The sequence below is a fragment of the Echinops telfairi genome, unplaced genomic scaffold (genome assembly GCF_000313985.2).
Source record: "Echinops telfairi isolate 266 unplaced genomic scaffold, ASM31398v2 ScPeMD7_7457;HRSCAF=8495, whole genome shotgun sequence".
NCBI classification, from domain to species: Eukaryota; Metazoa; Chordata; class Mammalia; order Afrosoricida; family Tenrecidae; genus Echinops; species Echinops telfairi.
In genome coordinates, this window is record NW_022111357.1 from 24,512,769 (window position 1) to 24,530,364 (window position 17,596).

A 17,596-nucleotide genomic window follows, 5' to 3' on the forward strand; every position below is an offset into this window, starting at 1 on the left:
GAGCCCGAGCCCGAGCCCGAGCCCGAGCCCAAGGACAAGTACTTCCCGGAGGAGTGTCTCAGCCAGGAGGCCACCAGGTCTCAGGGGGATGTGAGCTCCCTCCAGGAAGAGAAGCCAGAACTGAGGGTCCTGGAATTGCTGCCGGGTCTGCAGGACCCCTTTGCCGAGCTGGAAGCCAAGTTGGCCAAACTCTCCGCCACCGTGGCCAAGACAGACATGCCCCCCGAGGACACAGCCAAAGTCCCTAAGCAGGTAGCTGATGCCATGCAGGGTTGGGGGTGCGGTGGGCCACAGAGCTGCCCCTTCTGCTGCCTCCCCGTGTGGCACAGGCTCTGGTGACCACTCGGGGCCTGGTATTCGTGGGACTGGGAAAGGGACATGCTGTCGGTAGCAAACTTAGGATGGAGATAAGGAAGTTCTGCCAGGTAGGCCCTGACCCGCTGCCCGAGGGACACCTGTTTGGGGACTTTGCCGAGTGTGCAGGCCTGCAGGGCTCAGGGGGTCTTGGCCCAACTCCTCTGCACCTCACAAAGCTCAGGCCCCTCGCAGCGGCTCCCGGGGGGACCGGGGTTGCTGCCCTCCCTCACCCTGGCCCTTGTCCATCGTTCTCTCCTCTGGCCTCCTTGAAACTCATTTAGAAATGCCTCTTTCCACCCTGTGTCTGCTTTCTGCTCTCTCTCTCTCTGTAAAGACCATAGGCCTTTGAGTCAGGCAAACAGACCTGGGTGCAGATCTCAGCTCCCCCTCTTACTGGAGTTGGGTGACCTTGGGCAATGAGCTCTCTGGGCCTCTGTTTGTAATCTGTAAAGTGGGGGTAGTGCTGTGCCTCCCAGGAGACAGTGCAGGCCCTGGCACACAGCCGGTGCGCAGACCACTCTCCTTCTTGCTCTTCTTGCCTCTGCCCTTCACTGTCCCCAGCCACACCTCCTCTCAGCAGGGGAGACAGGGCAAGAATGGGCTTTGTGGGCAGCCTGGAGTCAAGGCCCAGAATGACTCTGGCTCAGACCATCCCTCCCCCTCCTACCCACCCCCAGCAACCCTTCCTGGCAGATCTGCTGCAGCTCAGCGACCCCAGGCCTGAACCTGAGGCAAATGGCCCTGCCCTGCCCAGGATGGTGAGTGCCTGTGGGGGCTCTCTGTGTGGGAGGGGCCTCAAGGGCCTGTCTCCTCTCTCTGTTCCCATCCTCGGCACGGGGACAGCATCCTGATCATAGAGTTGTACCAGATGGTCCCTGCAAAGTGAAGCCCCAGTCAGAGGACTGCAGTGCCCAAGATCTCCGGTTTCCCCGGGGGGCCATGATTACAGGCCGTGGTTACAGCCCCAAAGTTCCCCCTTAGAGAAGACCCTCAGGGCTCTACCTGCTTCCCAAGAAAGCCCAGCAGGCCACTATAGCGGGTGGGACAAAGAAGGGGCTTTAGATGATGTGCTTTTGTAGAGAAAGAACATAGCCACCTTCAGGACCTGATGGCTGGTGAGCCCTCCATCCTGGAGTTCGCCCTGCCTGAGCAGAGCCCCAGCCGGAGGGAAGCAGGTGGAAGGCAGGGCAGAGGGTTGGTGGAGGGCCCCAGGGGGCTTTTACCAGGGAAGTGACACACAGGATGTGACTCCTGCAGTAAGCAGGAGCCCAGGGAAGGCAGAGGCAAAGTACAGAAGTCCCTGGGGCTGGAAGGTCTCGAATTTATTAGAAACAGGCCAGAGTAGCTGCAGGTGGATAAGGGGTCGGCTAGGGCGAGGCCGCATTGTGGAGGGCACTGCAGGCCTGGAAGGGAAGCCAGAAGGGCCCCTCCCGTGGGGATGGGTGTCTGGGACTTGATTTCTCCTCTTGGAGTGGCTCTGCCCTGCGCAGCTGGGATGGAGTGGCCGGGGAAGCTGGGAGAGCATAGAATTCACTGGGAGCTGTAGAGCTGGTGTCTCTCTGCCACAGGGGACCTATCCCAGGCGGTGGAGGGGCCAGGATGGCCCCTTGGGGGCTGAGGCCCCCGGGGCTGCCTCCTCTCCCCCCTTCTCCCACCCCCCCAGGCTAATTTCTCTCTGTTCAGGAGGCTGGCCTAGCCCTGGAAGTGTCCGAGGAGGTGACTCCTGCCCCAGAGCACGGTGTGGAGGCTGAAGCTGAGACCCCGGTGGCCTTGGTGGCCCAGCCTTGCCCCCTGCTGGCCCCGGGAGGCCTGAAGAGGGAGAGCGCAGGCGTGGAGGCGGACGCCGTGGTGGACCAGCAGCAGGTGCTTGCCCGGTAAGCTTCCCTTCCCAGGGTGGAACCTGGGGTGCAGATGGCTTGTCCCAAACCTCCAGGGAGCGTCCCGGGTGCCTGTCCCACCCTAGAGTCAGGCCACCCCAGCAGTAAGGAGCCTACCTGGAGCGCTGGCCTCACAGACTCGGCCTCGAAGCGTCTCTGAGCCTCGTTGCTCACTTCTGGCTCGGGGCTTAGCCCCTGCCAGTGTCGGAGCCCAGGGCCCAGAGTGCAGAATGGCCCTGACCATGCAGAGGGCCTCAGAGCAAGGCCCCAGTCTGCCCAGCTGTGGGGTGCAGCGCCCCCATGGGCACGAGCAAGTGGGGCAGCTCTGGCGCCGCAGGAAGAGACTCGCCTCCCTTGTCCTACGGTCACCACCGCTGCTGGGGACAGACTGGGAGTCCCCCCCGGTTCTGACCCTGAGCAAGTGTCTAGACACACTGAGCCTCAGTTTCCTTCTCTGGAAAGTGGGTTTCTGGGAGGATCTGGGTAGGACAAAGCTCACCTGAGCCAGCACGTGCTGGGTAGCAAGTGCTGGCCGCACGCCAGGTGTGGTCAAGTCCCCTTTGCCCTCCAGCTTGCAGCTGCTGGAGCGGCAGGTGGTAGGCGGGGAGCAGGCCAAGAACAAGGACCTGAAGGAGAAGCACAAGCGGCGGAAGCGGTACGCGGACGAGCGCAAGAAGCAGCTGGTGGCGGCCCTGCAGAACTCGGACGAGGACAGCGGGGACTGGATGCTGCTCACCGTCTACGACTCCATCCAGGAGGAGGTCAGGGCCAAGAGCAAGCTGCTGGAGAAGATGCAGAAGAAGGTGAGGGCCGCCAGCCCCTCTCCCCACACCCAGGCATCACTGCCCCCCACCCCCCTGCAGGCAGGCAGGCAAGCTCGCAAGCCTGTCCCTGCTACCAGGGAGCAGGGCTGGGGTGGACACTGAAGTGTCAGAAGTGGGCGGTGCTGAGGAGAGAAAGCTGAAGGGCTGCTATGCTGCGCCTTTTCATAGAGACTAGAGACGTAAGTGCACTTACCATGACACCCGCACCCCCACCCCTGCCAGCAGGGGGGCATTAACAGAACCCCCGCACTTCCTGGGGCCACTGTGCATGGGGGCCAGGGCAGTTCTCAAGGGAGCAGTGGCTCTGAGGTGGGACTTGACAGCCAAGAAGCAGCCATGTGACCCGAGGGAAGCACCTCCCAGGCAGAGAGCAGCCAGGTCAACCTTTCTAGGAAGGGAATGTGGCTGAGCTCAGCATGGACAGGAAGCTAGGGGAGAGGAGAGCGCACTTCTGCCTCTCTCTGCACCTTCTCTGCACAGGGTCCTCCTTGCCCATCCTCAGTGGTCCTCCCCCAGTCCCCGCCCTGGAAACACTGGTATCACTGGCAAGGAGCTTGCTGGAGCATGCATCTGGTCTCAGGGTAAAGTCTTAGGCTCCTGATAAACTCTCGTTTTTTCAAGAAGCTGAAAAGATGATTCATAGGCTAAATGTAAAATAAACAGATGTCAAAAATGTCCCTGACCTCATTAGTTAGCTCATTTAAGATGTTAAGACCACTTCAAAGAGAATTTGAAGATTATATTTGCACATGTCAACATGCACAATCAAAGGGGTGGAAATACGTCTGCCAACAGAGGTGAGAACACTGGCTGATATCCTGCCGTGCCTTCAGATGTCATGGGCGGGGCTGCCTTTTTGCAAGATGGAGATCAATTGTGTATTTGCAAGTTCGCCAGTCAACACAAGTCCACGGGGTGTGAGGGTCTGCCGGGCAGTGCCGGCACTCTGCAGGGAGCCGGCATCATCTCTTTTGCCTATTTCCGGGGTCTGGCAGTGTTCCTGATCGCCCTCAGCCTGACATCTTCGAAGTCAATTACTTTTTGTTGTTCATTTAAAAAAATCTTCTTGGCGATTTGTCTTACCTTTTCATAATGTTCTCAGGTGAATTTCCTGTAATTTGATCACCATGTTGAAGACTAGTTCTTCCTGAGCAAGCAGACGTGTGTTTGTGTGTTTGTGTGTGTGTATCCATCCTAGGCCCTTCTTAGAAGTCCCCTCTCTCTGACTCAGCTGTCCCTGGATGGTGCGAATGGTAATGTGCGTTTCTGCTAACTGAAAGCCTGGAGGCTTGAGTCTACCTATCGGAGCCTCAGAAGGCCTGCGAGGTATTTCCAGACAGCCAGTCGGTGGACACGCTGTGGAGCACAGGTCCACTGGACACACGTGAGTGGCACTCTCCACCCTGGAGACTGCTCTACAGCAGTGTGGGTGGACAGTTCTCCTGCCTGCCTCCTGAAAACAAACGAACAAACGGACAGCAACCAGTCTTTGTTTTATTGTTTTCTAAAGCATTTTATTGGGCGCTCTTAGCGATATAACGTTCCATAGTTCAGTTGTTTTATTTCATCTTAAAGATCATTTAAAGGTGCTCACATTACTGAATGCTCGTTCTCAGAGATTTTCCTTTTCAACATCTGCCTGTGCCGCAGGTGGAAGTGTGTAAGCAGAGGTGCTATCTGTTTCAGTGATGGTCACACAGCCTGCTTCCGTGAGCCTGCCAGCACGCTCTGCAATGCCCCTGTTCCCTGCTTCCGGCCCCTGGTTGCCCCACCCCATTCTGCCTTCTGTCTCTTTCTTTTGGGGCAAATGTTGCCTTTGGTGTCCTGTGGTTGATTGTCCTCAGGAGCACATGCCTCCCAGGGGTCAACACTTACTTTTGTCCTATCATGGGGTTGCGAGGCGGCCATTGCTGTGGGCCCTCATTAGAAGAGCCTTTTACGACCATGTGCTGGGGGCCTCTTCTAGGCTCTACCAAACCAATAAGTCTGGTCCTTTTCACTCTCTTTTTTAATGAATTTGAGTTCCAATCTGCGTTTTTCTCCCCTCTACCCAGAACATTCTGTTGTGCTCCCGATCGGCATGGTCTGTGGTGGCCAGGCACTGTCGCGTTCTGGTCTCCGGCACAGGCGACCGTGCGCCGTTAGCCCTTGGACGGATGTCCCCTGAGCCTGTCTTCTCTCCACTCTCCTTGTGCAGAGAGCAGGGGTGGCTTTGGAGGTGGCCACTCGCACACTTGTAAGACCCCACACGCCGCTCGCCAGACTGGGGTGCTAGAACCTTGTCTGCGGGTTCTACATGGAGCCCCTGGCTCTTGACTCACAGGACTGTGGTTTTTAGCTTTCCAGCCAACTCCCTCAGTCTTGCAGGTGATTCTGTCTAAGAAGTTTCCACAGCTGTGCGCCCTCTGTGCTTTATCACATGTATGACTATACATTGCAGCAAAACTGATATGTAGAAAAACCCATAACCACCCCTATGTCTGCACGCAGGCGCAGTCCAGCCTACCTCTCATACCTTGGCAGCATAGGTATTGTATCGACGATATACTCCCCCGAGAGGTGTGCACTGTTCACGTGTTGTCTCCAGATGGACACGTGGGGGCTTTCCGGTGGTTTGCTGGTCTGAAGAGTGCTATACCTCCCCCTCCCTTAGCGATGATCTCGTACACCACCAGAAACAAGCCACTATCCAATGATTGTGCACATCAGTGACATAGTCACAAATGCAGAGTAACGCTGGGCCTGATCCACAGTGATCCAGCTGTGTCATGACGTCATCCTCTTCTATCTATTTTGTGAGCGGATACGGGCCATCCTTCATTATTGAAGAGTGCCGAATTCCACATAATAGCCCAGTCTTTGGACCCTAACCATGCTAGTAAGTGAGGACTGCAAATACATGTCCGTGCATGTGTATATGTAAGTATACGTGTACATATATGTGCATACGTAAAAAGACATATCTGACATCCAACTGAAGAAACGGAGCATGGTCAGTGTCGTCGGACTGTGCCCTAGGCGTCCGTTCTACCTTCCTTAGCCTCCCACTGCTTGCTGCTCACAGCAGGTGCCATTATGAAGTCCACTGTGGTAGGTCCCGTCGTGGGGAACTGCTGCCCCTTCACGCATCAGATTCTTACCAAACTAACCGTCCCGGTAGCGATCAGTCCCAGGAATTTACGCAATCATGCTTTGTTATTGTTTGAACTGTATCCTCTCTTTGTGGAAACAGACCATGCAGCCGGCCGGCTGTGTGGGGCTTGGGGAGGGATGGGTATGGCTGGAGTTGGGAGACACTGGTGCTTAGAGGGATCGGAGGGCCCGGCTGGAAGACCTGGGCAGGAGAGTCTGGAATCCATGGCCAAGTTCGGATGGGATGTGACTCTTAAGCTCAAGGCTTGTCCAAGCTGGAGAGAAACCAGCTGTGGATCATTCCAGGTGGTTCAATGTCTGCTTTTGCCCCTGGCCGCCTGTGTGTCTGTCTGAAGGTTATTGATTCTCAGTCCCTCCATCTTTACAATAAAGGTTTGGAGAGACTGATCTTGATGGTCCTCCCCCTCCACTGAGTCTCAGAGTCCAGTCAGACCCCGCTGTGGTGAGAATTGTGGCAGTGGGAGAGAGCGGACTCAGGTGTGTCTAGTGCTCTGCTTCCCTGAGGAAGACTATCTGTGTAGTTCTGTGAGACTGTTCAGGGCTGTGGTGGGGTCTAGTGTTTGTGGGTTACTTTTAAAAAAGGTCCTAGATACAATGTGCAGGTGTGGGGTCATGATCAAAGGCTGGCACATGGCTTGGTGAACAACACCTCCTTCTTGTTCTTCCACCGCCGCCTCCTTCAGAAACCTTTGCAGGCTGTGGGCATAGTAGGTGCTCATGTAAATGCTGGAGGGGAGTTGGGAGGAGTATTCATGAGTGGATGGATAGAAGGATTGGTGGTTGCAGGGCAGGTAGATGAGGGTATGGGCAGGATGGATGGATGGTGGAGATAGGGATGGATGGATGGGTGGATGAGTGGCAAGCAGGAAGGGGTACTGGTTGGATGGTCAGCGGGGCTGCGAGGGCTTCTCCCTGCTCACTGCCGCTCCTGCTTGGCTTTCAGCTCCGGGCGGCAGAGGTGGAGATCAAGGACCTCCAGTCGGAGTTTGAGCTGGAGAAGATCGACTACTTGGCCACCATCCGCAGGCAGGAGCGGGACTTCATGCTCTTCCAGCAGCTCCTGGAGCAGGTGCAGCCCCTGATTCGCCGGGACTGTAACTACAGCAACCTGGAGAAGATTCGGCGGGAGTCCTCCTGGGACGAGGATAACGGCTTCTGGAAGGTCCCCGAGCCTGTCATCCTGAAAACCAGCCTCCCAGTAGGTCAGGAGCTTGGCTGCCCCCTGCGTCCTCCAGCCCCACCCCCCACCCCCCCTTCTTCCCCAGTCTGCCCTCCTGTAGTCTACCAGGGCGCCCTACCCATGGGGCCAGAGAGAAAGGTGTGTTCTGGAGTCAGGCCGCTGGGAGCGGGATCCCGGCTCCCCACTCCGGGGTCTCTCCTGTGAGTTGGCCGCCTCACCTAGGAAGGGGGATTCCTGGCAGCACCTTACAGAGGGGGGTGTGAGGGTTCACGGTGTGCTTCCTGGAAGTCTGTGAGAAGCGGGACTGGGCAGGGCTCCCTTGTTTTCCCAAAGCAGCAGGGTACAGCCTCGCCCCATCTCCTCACTCTCGGTAGTATAGTGGGAAAGGAGGAGCCCGGTGGGGCTGCTAGCTGCAAGGTCCAAACCCAAACCAAACTGATGGCCAGCGAGGCGATGCCCACTCACGGCCACTCTGTAGGGGCAGGGCAGAGCTGCCCCTGTGGGTCTCCGAGACTGTAGCCATGGGCTTAGCTCCGCAATCTTCTGAGGAGCAGGGGCGTGGGCTTTTAGCTGCTGACCTTGTAGCTTGTGGCCCAAAGAGTAACCACTGTGCCAGCAGGGCCAACAGCAAGGTCAGCGGTTCGGAAAACTCCCCGCAGCTCCTGGGGAAAGAGTTCATCCGGGACACTCACAGGGGGCAGTGCTACCCTGCCCTACAGGGTCTCTGAGAGTCGGAACTGACTTGATGGCAGTGAGCTTGGTTTGGGTTTGGTGGGAGAAATTGGGGCTTCCCTTCTCTGATGGGTCACCGCCCTGCACAGGTCCCAGGTGTCCTGGGCTTCACTGCCCATGTGAGATGCTTGGTTAGAGCGCCGCCTGGCCTGTAGTTGGTGTTGGATGCCTTCTGTCATGGCCAGGGATCTTTGCCCTGATTTCAGCCTCGCAGGGGTGTGCGAGGAGCGGGAATACCAGGGGGCTGAAGGGACTTAGATGGAGTGAGCTGTAGGTACGGGGCTGGACACCAGCGCACATGCTCTGGTTCGCTGTCTGCTCTTGTGATGGACCAGACCCCCCCACGTGGGACCTTTGGTCGCCGGTCATCACTGACGTTCAGTGCCCCCTCTTTACAAAGCAGGGGTTGGGCAGGATCATCTGGAGGGTCCCTTCACCTCCCCAGACCTCACCACGGGTCTCTCTCCAGCCACTGCCTGGTTCTGCTCCTTCAGGGAGTGGCAGCACCTACCTTGTCCTGCCATGGCCTGAGGGCCTCCATTCCACCTCCCCGCCAACAGTGTCTGTCTGTCCACGGCCTCCCTCTCTGATGGGTGTGGCCGGCCATGACTATTCCTTGCAGAGACTCGACCCTCCCATTCCCACAATCCCTGGGCGGCAGCAGCCTCCCCTGCCCAGCATCTTGCATGCAACTGTGGGGGGTGGGGGTGGGGGGCGCTTTCTTTGGTATCTGTTTCTCAAAGTTAATGAGTTTGGACTGGGGATGTGTCCTCCCCTGAGCCCCAGTTCTGTGGATAGCCCCTCAGCTTAGTCCACCCCTGCCCTCACCCCCCCCTCCCCGGACCAGGAACTCAGCATTTCTTTTCCCCACGGCAGTCCCAACAGGGCCACCAAGCAAACCTGTCCGCAAGACCTCTGCAGCGGACAACGGCGACCCAGGCCTGGTAAGGAAGGCCCTGGCAGCATGGTGGGGGGGGCCTAGATTCCTGCCCTCCGTTTACCTAAGGATTAAGGCTGGGCCTGCACTGGGAGCCTTGGCCTAGGGGAAGTGCAATGGTGTAAGGAGGCCCGTCCTGCAGGTGCAGACGGAGGCTTCTCCAAACCCGAGACAGGCAGCATGTTCAAGGTTCTCTGGGGTTGGGGAGCCAGAGACCCGGATCCTCGGGCCACCCTGCTGTGTTGTCCTCCGCCCACAGTCGATCGTGCTGCATGAAAGGCAGAGGGGGCTTCCGAAGCTGGGGAAATGCAGGAAGACGACACTGGAACTCCCCCGCAATTTATCTGAAGCCCCCAGTGCCTGTAAGGCAGGGTTTGGGAAGCATTTGCTGAGCCGGCTTGAACCTTGCAAGCTTCGTGGTTCTTCTCTGGGAACCGCCGAGGCGGCTGGTCGCAGGAGAGCAGCCATGATGATACTTAGGGAATGTGCGTGGCTGTGTCTCCTAAAGCTTCATTTACAGAAGCAGGCTGTGGCCACATGTGGCCCATGGGTAAGGGGACCAGATGTTAACCTGGGTGAAGCGGGACAAAAGCGGGACACCATTGATAAAACTCATATCCTGGCGAAATAGCCACATGGCAGCTGAAAACCGTCTACCTTAGCTTGTCATGCATTCTTTCCAAAAATCAGGACTTTTAAAAACGCCGCAGGACACGGGAAAAATTGTTAAAAATCGGGACTGTCCCTCCAAAAGCGGGACGTCTGGTCACCTTACCCATGGGCCATTAGTAGCTGACCCTTCCCTTAAACCATTCCAGATAATCCAGCAAGTCCACACAGAGCATTCCTTTCAGTCATACGGCTATGGAATTCTAGCCAAGCACCTGGAAGGGTGGCTGCAGGGAACACCGTGAGGTGCCTCTCTGTAGTATAGGAAAACTATTGCTGAGAAACAAATCTGTTAGCTTGGGACCCTAGAGGGGTCCCAATTGATCAGGGTGCTTTATCTTCCCAGTGATAGAGAATACGCAACAGCAAAATAGGGGATTGGTCAGTTCATGTTCGCAGACTAGGCACAGGCATGGCTGGATCTAGGGGTGCAGTGCCAGGGTTCTGTGTCCGTCTGCACCTCCTGGCCGCTGGCAATTCATAATCCAACGAGACGAGACCAGCCAGCTCTGGCAGCATCCTGAAGATTCCGAGGGCATCGGCCTGGGTCCCGGGCCTCCTCCTGGTCCAATTGCTGTGCCCAGGGAGTCGTCTTTGTGAGACTGGCCCAGGTGAGGTCATGCAGGAAGCAAGTATGGAGGGTCAGCCCACCAGGACACCAGAACCAGTTCAAGTGGGAGGAAGGTGTTCCCCGCAGGACAGACTCAGGCTGAGGAGAGCAGCCCCGCGGCCCTGATGAAAAGGCAGTGAGGAGAAGCTGGGCTTGTGGCGAGAGCAGGGCCAGTGTGCCAGAGCTGGCTACTGGGTCACATCTGCTGTGGATTCCCTGACAGGCTCAGAGTGTAAACCACCACACACACACACACACACACACACACACACACACACACACACGCTGGAGCTGGCAGAACACCCAGTTTTGAGGTTGCCCTGATTCAACCAGGGAACAAAGCCCTCCCCGAGCTGAGGAAGGGAGAAGGGGTTCACCTGGCCACTGTGGCTGCCCTGGCCTGAGCTGCCTGGTTGGGCTGGAGGTCAGGTGCCCCAGAGTGGGCGACACCTGCTCCACCCCTCAAGGTAAGGGGAAGGTCAGGGAGGCTCCCCCACCAGGCTTCCAGGGCTCGCACGTACCAGGGGCCCTCACCAACCAGGACCGGGACCCCAGCAGGAAGAAGACCGCTACAAGGTGATGCTCAGTCGAAGTGACAGCGAAAATATCGCCAGCAACTACTTCCGACCCAAGAGGGCCAGCCAGATCCTCAGCACGGACCCCATGAAGAGCCTCAGTGAGTGACACCCCTCCTCCCTCCCGCCCCTTCCCCAGTGCCAGCCAGGCTCTCTACCACCTGGGAGAGGCATGGCGGCTTGGAGTTAGAGGTCCCACCAACCCCGAGTGTCTCTCCCAGCCTCCGTGTCCCCAGCTGAACAACCAATTGAGGAGAAGGGCTCAGTAGGCAGTCTCCTTGTCTCCTTTGGAGTTATCTGTCTCCCTGGGCACAAAGCTCAGGGCCCTGGCATGTGTGATCGCTTGCAGTGGTCAGTGCCTCAGGGCCCCCGCCACCAGGGACGATGACTAACTTGAATCTAACAAGGAGCACAGGGCTGGCCAGCAAGAACACAACACCATTTTAAAAGCAAGAATTGAAAATGACTTCATTCTTCTGCTTTTAACATAAAAATCAGACCACAGAGCTTCCAGTAATTGGACGGAAAAACAAAATGTTAGTTCTTTAATGCCATTTAAAGGACCCCTGATGGTAGAGTCTGAGTGACCCTGGAGGATACAGTTGAACTGCCCCTGAGAGTTTCCGAGACTGTAACTCTTCATGGGAGTGGAGAGCCCCGTCTTTCTCCCAAGGATTGGCTGGTGGTCTCCAACTGCCCGCCTGGCAGTTAGTAGGCCAGTGCGTAACCGCCGTGTCACCAGGATGTTGGCGTCGACTCCATGGCAGTGAGTTGGTTTCAGTTGTGTCCTGGGCTACACACTGAGTCACAAACTGCAAGGTGAGGGGTTCAAAGCTCCCAGCTGCTCCATGGGAGAAAGCAGAGGCTGTCTGCCTCAGTCAGGAGGCAAAGTCTCGGAAACCCACAGGGACACTTCTTCTCTGCCCACGGCGTCGCTGCCAGTCAGCATCAGTCCCATGGCGGTGAAGTTTGGAGAATGAGATTTAAGTGACGCCAAGTGGAGTTGGGGGACCAGGAAAGAAACTAGCATCGACTTGGCACAGATAAGGAAAGAGCGGCCCAGGAGAGGTGACTCGCCCCAGGGTAGCCTTTTGGAAAGTGGTGGAGCTGGGCCTTGAGGTCCCAGGCTGTGCCAGTGTGAGGCTTCAGAACTCCACGCCCCTGGGCCATCTCCTTGTACTGGGACTCGGGGGCGAGCATCAGGTCTCTGTTGGAACCGCTTCTCAGACTCTTTCTCCCCTGCCTTACCAGCACCTTCTGCCTTCTTCTCCACAGGTCACCACAGCTCGCCGCCAGGCCTCGGCTCCCCTCTCAGCAACAACTCTGCCATCACACCCACCCAGCTCCCAGAAATGCCCCAGCCCCGGCCCTTCCGCCTTGAGTCCCTCGACATCCCCTTCACCAAGGCCAAGCGCAAAAAGAGCAAAAGCAACTTTAGCAGCGAGCCTCTGTGACCACCGGCTGCTGGCCGCTGCCCTGCCGCCAGGCTTCTTGAGCCCGCCAGGCCCTCCCAGGGCAGCCTCAGCCAGGCTTCCCTCACCTGCCCTCAGCCCTGGGAAGACTCACCCCCCTCCCTGTGCCCCAGAGAGCTCATCCCGGGTTCTGTCTGGGGTGTGACCCCTCGAGGCTGGGCCTGGGCCAGCTCTCCACACCACATCAGTATTTCCACCTGCTTGCCTGCCCAGAACCTACATTCCTGCCCACCATGTGGGTCTCTGCCTGGGCTCTGGAGCCCCAGCCCTGCCCCCGGGCCTTTACCAGCGGCCCTGACAATGTACGGTGGCTTCCGTGTGTGAAGCAGAGCATCTTAGTGATTGTGAAGTGTGCCTTCCCTAAGGAGGTGCAGCTGCTCCCAGCTCACCTGCTGCCGCTGGTCTGTGGCCCTTGATTGGGCAGTGGCCACAATAAACTGCCTCTTAAAGACAGACTCCCCTCCCTGGTCACTGCCTTTGTCACTGGGCCCTCCCCGCTGTGGCTCGCTGGTCCCTGGAGCCATGAGGGGTTCTGCAGCCCCCTGCAATCATGAGCCCAAGCACATGTTCCTGAGGAGTGCGTCTGAGCTTCCATTAGACTCTTAAAGTTGTGGCCGAGGAAATTGGAGCCCATGTATTGGAAAATAGAGGGCATGCCTTGTGAGGCCAGAGAAAGGCCTAAGAATTGACCTATCTCTGGGGGTTTGCCTGCACTGGATTTCTTGCCGGGGCCAGAAATTAATCCAGGCCCCCCTGGATACTGGAGATGCCCCTCTCTGCTTGCCCCAGGCATCCTGGGGCTAGCTGGATTCCAGGTTTGATGTAGAAGCTTTGGCCTTTGGTGCTGGCTGCCCTCCCAGTTCACTCTGGGCCTCATCTGTGACATGGGGCTAATGCCCATTCACAGGGTTCTTGTGAGGGCAAATGTGATGTGTGTCAGGATCCTGGCACACAGTAGGTGCTTCACATCACTGCCTCTTGCTCTGTCTTGCCTCACTTGGGAAGGGCGGGGGGGCGCTCACAGCTGGAGGGGCCCGCTGAGGTGATGACAGACATGAGCCTCATCGAAGGCAGCTGCGGGAGGCTAGGGTGAGTCACATCCCCCAGGGAGCGAAGCACCCTTTGGAAGGGAGCAGCACCTGGGTGGGTCTGCCTCAAGGTGGGGTGCACCCTGAGAAGCTGGAGTGTGGGCAGGGTGGGCCTGGTGGGAGCTTTGTGAGCAGATGCCAGGGTGCCAGAAACCCAGGGATTGTGATGGTTGGGCAATGCCTGTTCCCTGGAAGCCCTGAGCAGGGGCTGAGGCTACAAGAGGAGGTGGAAACCTGGGGTCCCTAAGTTGTGCCAGACTCAAGCCACGGGTTTGCCACCCCTGGGTCTGAATGTGGGGGGAACTGGTTCTGTGGGGAGGGTGAGAGAGCGTGGTGGGTGGCTTGCAGGATTTCATGGTGAGGACTCAGGACTGAGCCAGTGGGGATGGAGGGGAAGCTGAATCGGGAGGCGTGGTGGCTTTTGACTTCTGCCCTTCATTCTTGGCTTGGTGGGCAAGTGTGTTGTTAGGTGCCACCGAGTCGGCCCGGAGCCATAACGACCCTGTGCACAACAGGTGGCACTGCCTGGTCCTGCGCCGCCTGCAACTATTCCTGTGCTGAGCCCATCGACGCAGCCACTGTCAATCCATTTCATTGCGGGCTCTCGTTGTTTCCACTACCCCTCCATTTTACCAAACATGATGTCCTTTTCCAGGGACAGGCGTCTCCTGACAATGTGCCCAAAGTCCTTGCCTGTCTGCCCTTTTAGCAGTCCCCGGACCCTTCCACATTCTCCTCTAGCACCACAGTTCAAAGACACGTGGACACGTGTAGAAGGTCAGAAAACATCTGCCCTTTCTCATCGTTTGTCTTCACCATGGAGCCGCTGAAATGTTGACAAGCCAGCACAGTTTGGGGAGGCTTGGAAACCACATGGTGAGACCAGGTGCTCAGCCTGAACCCGCCGCGCCCGGTGTTACCCACCGCACTGGGTTGACTGGCTCTCCTAGCGACCCCACGGTGATCGGGGTTGCGAAGCCGTAAGTTGTAGAACAGAAAGCTTTGTAGTTAGCAATCCAACGCTTACCCTACGGTATCGCCAAGGCTCCCCCTAATTCCCAAACTGTAGCTTACTAAGGGTTAAGGCCAGTCCACCGCTCATCCACGGAGCCGCCAAAGTGGCCAGCACGGCCCGTGGCGGCCTGGGTCGAGAGCCCCAAGCGTCAGAAGGCCCCAGTTCCTGATCCTGTTTATTCAGCCCCTCCTCCCCGGGAACTCAGGCTCCCGTCTGGAATCCGCCCAGGCTTCCGCTAAAGAGGGACGAGGAGGTGGCTCGGAGTGGCCGCCGCCGGCGCAGTCCCTCGCGGACAACGCAGCGAGGAAGCAGCCGACCTCCTCGCAGATTGCAACCGGTCCGGGGCCGAGAATCGGCTGGGAGGAGCCAAAGCTGCTCGGCCTTCGTGATTGGCTCCGGCTGCAGAGCTGTCTCGCTAGGATTGCGTCTTTTGCTTTGGGAAGGCGGTGCCCAGCGCTCTTTTAGCCAATAAGAGTTCAGAGAATCCCCTCCGGCCCGGGACGGTGTAACAAGGCTCCGCCCACTTTGCTGCCTAGCCGGCGGCTGGGGACTCCGGGTCCCGGTCTTTCCGATCACTTCCGGGTGGAACTCCCGGGCCGCGACCTGCGATTGGACGACCGTGGACCGGGCACTTCCGGTGCCGCGGTGCGGGGCGCTTTGGCAGGAGAAGGAAGATGGGAGTCCACATCTCGCTCCGTGCTTGGTCCCTCTTGTGGCTGTTGCTCTCCTTGCGTGGCCCGGTCTGCGCCAGCGGTCCCCGCACCTTAGTGCTGCTGGATAACCTCAACCTGCGGGAGACGCACTCGCTCTTTTTCCGGAGTCTGAAGGGTGAGAGCGGGACCCGAGGGGGCGGCGGGTGAGGGGCAGGGGCTGGGAAGGCGCCCGGGCCCGAGGGTGCCAGCCGACCTCCCTTCCATTGGAGTCCTGCGAGCGGGTCCCCTGGTCCAGCCCTGCAGCCCCGGTTTCCCGTGCTTTCCATCGGCCTCAGCCCGTTTTCTTCTGCAGACCGGGGCTTTGAACTCACATTCAAGACAGCCGACGACCCCAGCCTGTCCCTCATTAAGTACGGCGAGTTCCTCTATGACAATCTCGTCATCTTCTCCCCTTCCGTGGAAGGTAAGGCGCGCGTTGCCCCAGACCCGGGATTTGAAGCCCTGGGCCTAATTGCTTTTTCTTGGTTCTTGAGTGAATCCCTGGATAGGTTGCCAGCCCCGAGGGCTGCTGCAGAGAAAGTGCCTATTTCTGGCCTGGACACGGGAGGCCCAGCAGAGGATAGTGGGGATCGATCGAATGTGCCCACAAATCGTGGGCCTTGTGGCTGCAGCAGCAGCTGCTTTATCGAGATGGGGAGTGTCGCTAACCCTGACGGAAGATGGAGGGCTGGGTTGTCTGTGCGGGAAAAGGAAACGGCTGCGATTAATGCTGTTAGATGCCACCGGCAGGTTCCCACTCATCGTGACCCTGGGCACAACAGAAACACCGCCGGGTCCTGCGCCGACCTCACAATTGTTCTTGTGCTTGAGCCCATTGTTGCAGCCAAGTGTCAACCCATCTTGAGGGCCTTCCTCTTTTTTACCAGTCATGAGCTCCTCCAGGGACGGGTCTCTCTGGATAATACTCAAAATGCACGAGATGAAGTCTCGCCTGCCTCTAAGGAGCATTCTGGTCTTCGTCTTCCAAGACAGACTGGTTTGTTCTTTTGGCAGTCTGTGATGCGCTCAGTGTTCTTCGCTAACACCATAGTTCAGATGCATCGGGGTTTTTTTTGGGTTTGTTTTTTCAGTCTTCCAACTTTCACATGCATGTGAGGCAGTGGAGAATATCATGGCTTGGGTCAGGTGCACTTAGTCCTCAAAGTCACATCCTTGCTTTTCAACACTTTAAAGAGGTCTCAGCAGAGATTTACCCAATGCAATACATCTTTTGTTCTCGATTGCTGTTTCCATGAGCATTGATTGTTGACTCAGGCAAGGTGAAATCCTTGACAACTTCAATCTCTCCTCCATTTATCTTGATGTTACCTATTGATCCAGTTGTGAGGATTTTGGTCATCTGTACCTTGAGTTGAAGGGAAATGTATGGGGCTCAAGTAGAAAGAAAATGTTTTGAAAAAGATGACAACGTATGTACAGATGTGTTTGACACAAAGGATGTGTGTATGGATTGTGATAAGAGCTGTAAGAGCCCCCAAAATATAAAATTTAAATTAAAAAAAGAAGAAATTAAAAAAAAAGAAAGGAAATGTAATTTGCTGTAAAGAGACTCTGTATGTTGACATTAATAGATCATATTTGTAGCCTCAGGCCAAAAATGAACCTAAGCAGTACTAAAGCTACACCCCACCCTGAGCCTGCTGGTTAGCACAGGGCTGGCATTTCTTGAACATAACAAATATCTCTGTTCTAGATTATCCAGTTTATACTTTAGAATTCCTGTGGCAAAGAGCCCAGCTATTTTATGAGGCAATTTATATCACTCCTGAACATCTTTGTTAAGAAGTTCGTTCTTATTTGAAACTGAAGTTTGCCTCCTTTATTTTTGGTGGGGCCCGGGGAAGGGGTTTCTTCTAACCTCCAGTGCATCCAGTACATAGGTTGCTTACAGTCATGTTGTTAGCTGCTGCTGTGTCCGTTGCAGCGGCGTGACTGGGGCTTGTGACGCTGATTCTCTGGGAGCAGATCGGCAGCTCTTGGTCCTGCAGAGCAGCTGGGTGGGCTCAAGTCCCCAGCCATTTGGTTGTGGCCGAGCTTTAGCCAAGGCTCCTTAGGAGTTGTAGCTTTCTTAGCCTACTCGGTTGTCTTTTCTCTGGGGTGAGTCACCTGTCACCCCCCCGCCCCACTTTCTTGGGCTACTTTCTTGGTCATTCCTTGTCTGTGAGCATCCTAGATACAGTGAACCCTCGCCACTTCGAGCTTCGACTTCCGCGGCTTCACTCTATCGCGGTTTTTGCTTAACAGCGCATGTTCTGTCATTACTGCCACTGATTGGCTCATACTGTACAAGCTTGATGCCATAAACAATATAATAAATAATAAATGATAATTGTAACGTCCAAAATGTTTTACTGTATTTTCCCTTTTTCGTTTAATAAATTGGGTAATACGAGT

The 17,596-nt window shown here is 56.6% G+C and overlaps 2 protein-coding genes across 2 annotated transcripts in view; both read left to right on the plus strand.

The window, feature by feature from the left end:
- Positions 1 to 12,841, plus strand: part of KIF17 (kinesin family member 17) — a 35,352-nt gene extending 22,511 nt beyond the window's left edge. Inside the window, exons 8-15 of the mRNA XM_013005291.3 lie at positions 4 to 252; positions 1,035 to 1,115; positions 2,041 to 2,231; positions 2,806 to 3,037; positions 7,155 to 7,413; positions 9,000 to 9,067; positions 10,898 to 11,015; positions 12,190 to 12,841. Of these exons, the coding sequence (XP_012860745.1) occupies positions 4 to 252; positions 1,035 to 1,115; positions 2,041 to 2,231; positions 2,806 to 3,037; positions 7,155 to 7,413; positions 9,000 to 9,067; positions 10,898 to 11,015; positions 12,190 to 12,368 (1,377 nt within the window). The 3' untranslated portion in view covers positions 12,369 to 12,841. The remainder of the gene's footprint in view (positions 1 to 3; positions 253 to 1,034; positions 1,116 to 2,040; positions 2,232 to 2,805; positions 3,038 to 7,154; positions 7,414 to 8,999; positions 9,068 to 10,897; positions 11,016 to 12,189) is intronic.
- Positions 12,620 to 17,596, plus strand: part of DDOST (dolichyl-diphosphooligosaccharide--protein glycosyltransferase non-catalytic subunit) — a 12,703-nt gene continuing 7,726 nt past the window's right edge. The window contains 3 exon segments of the mRNA XM_004705379.2: positions 12,620 to 12,787; positions 15,026 to 15,317; positions 15,495 to 15,605. Of these exon segments, the coding sequence (XP_004705436.2) occupies positions 12,620 to 12,787; positions 15,026 to 15,317; positions 15,495 to 15,605 (571 nt within the window).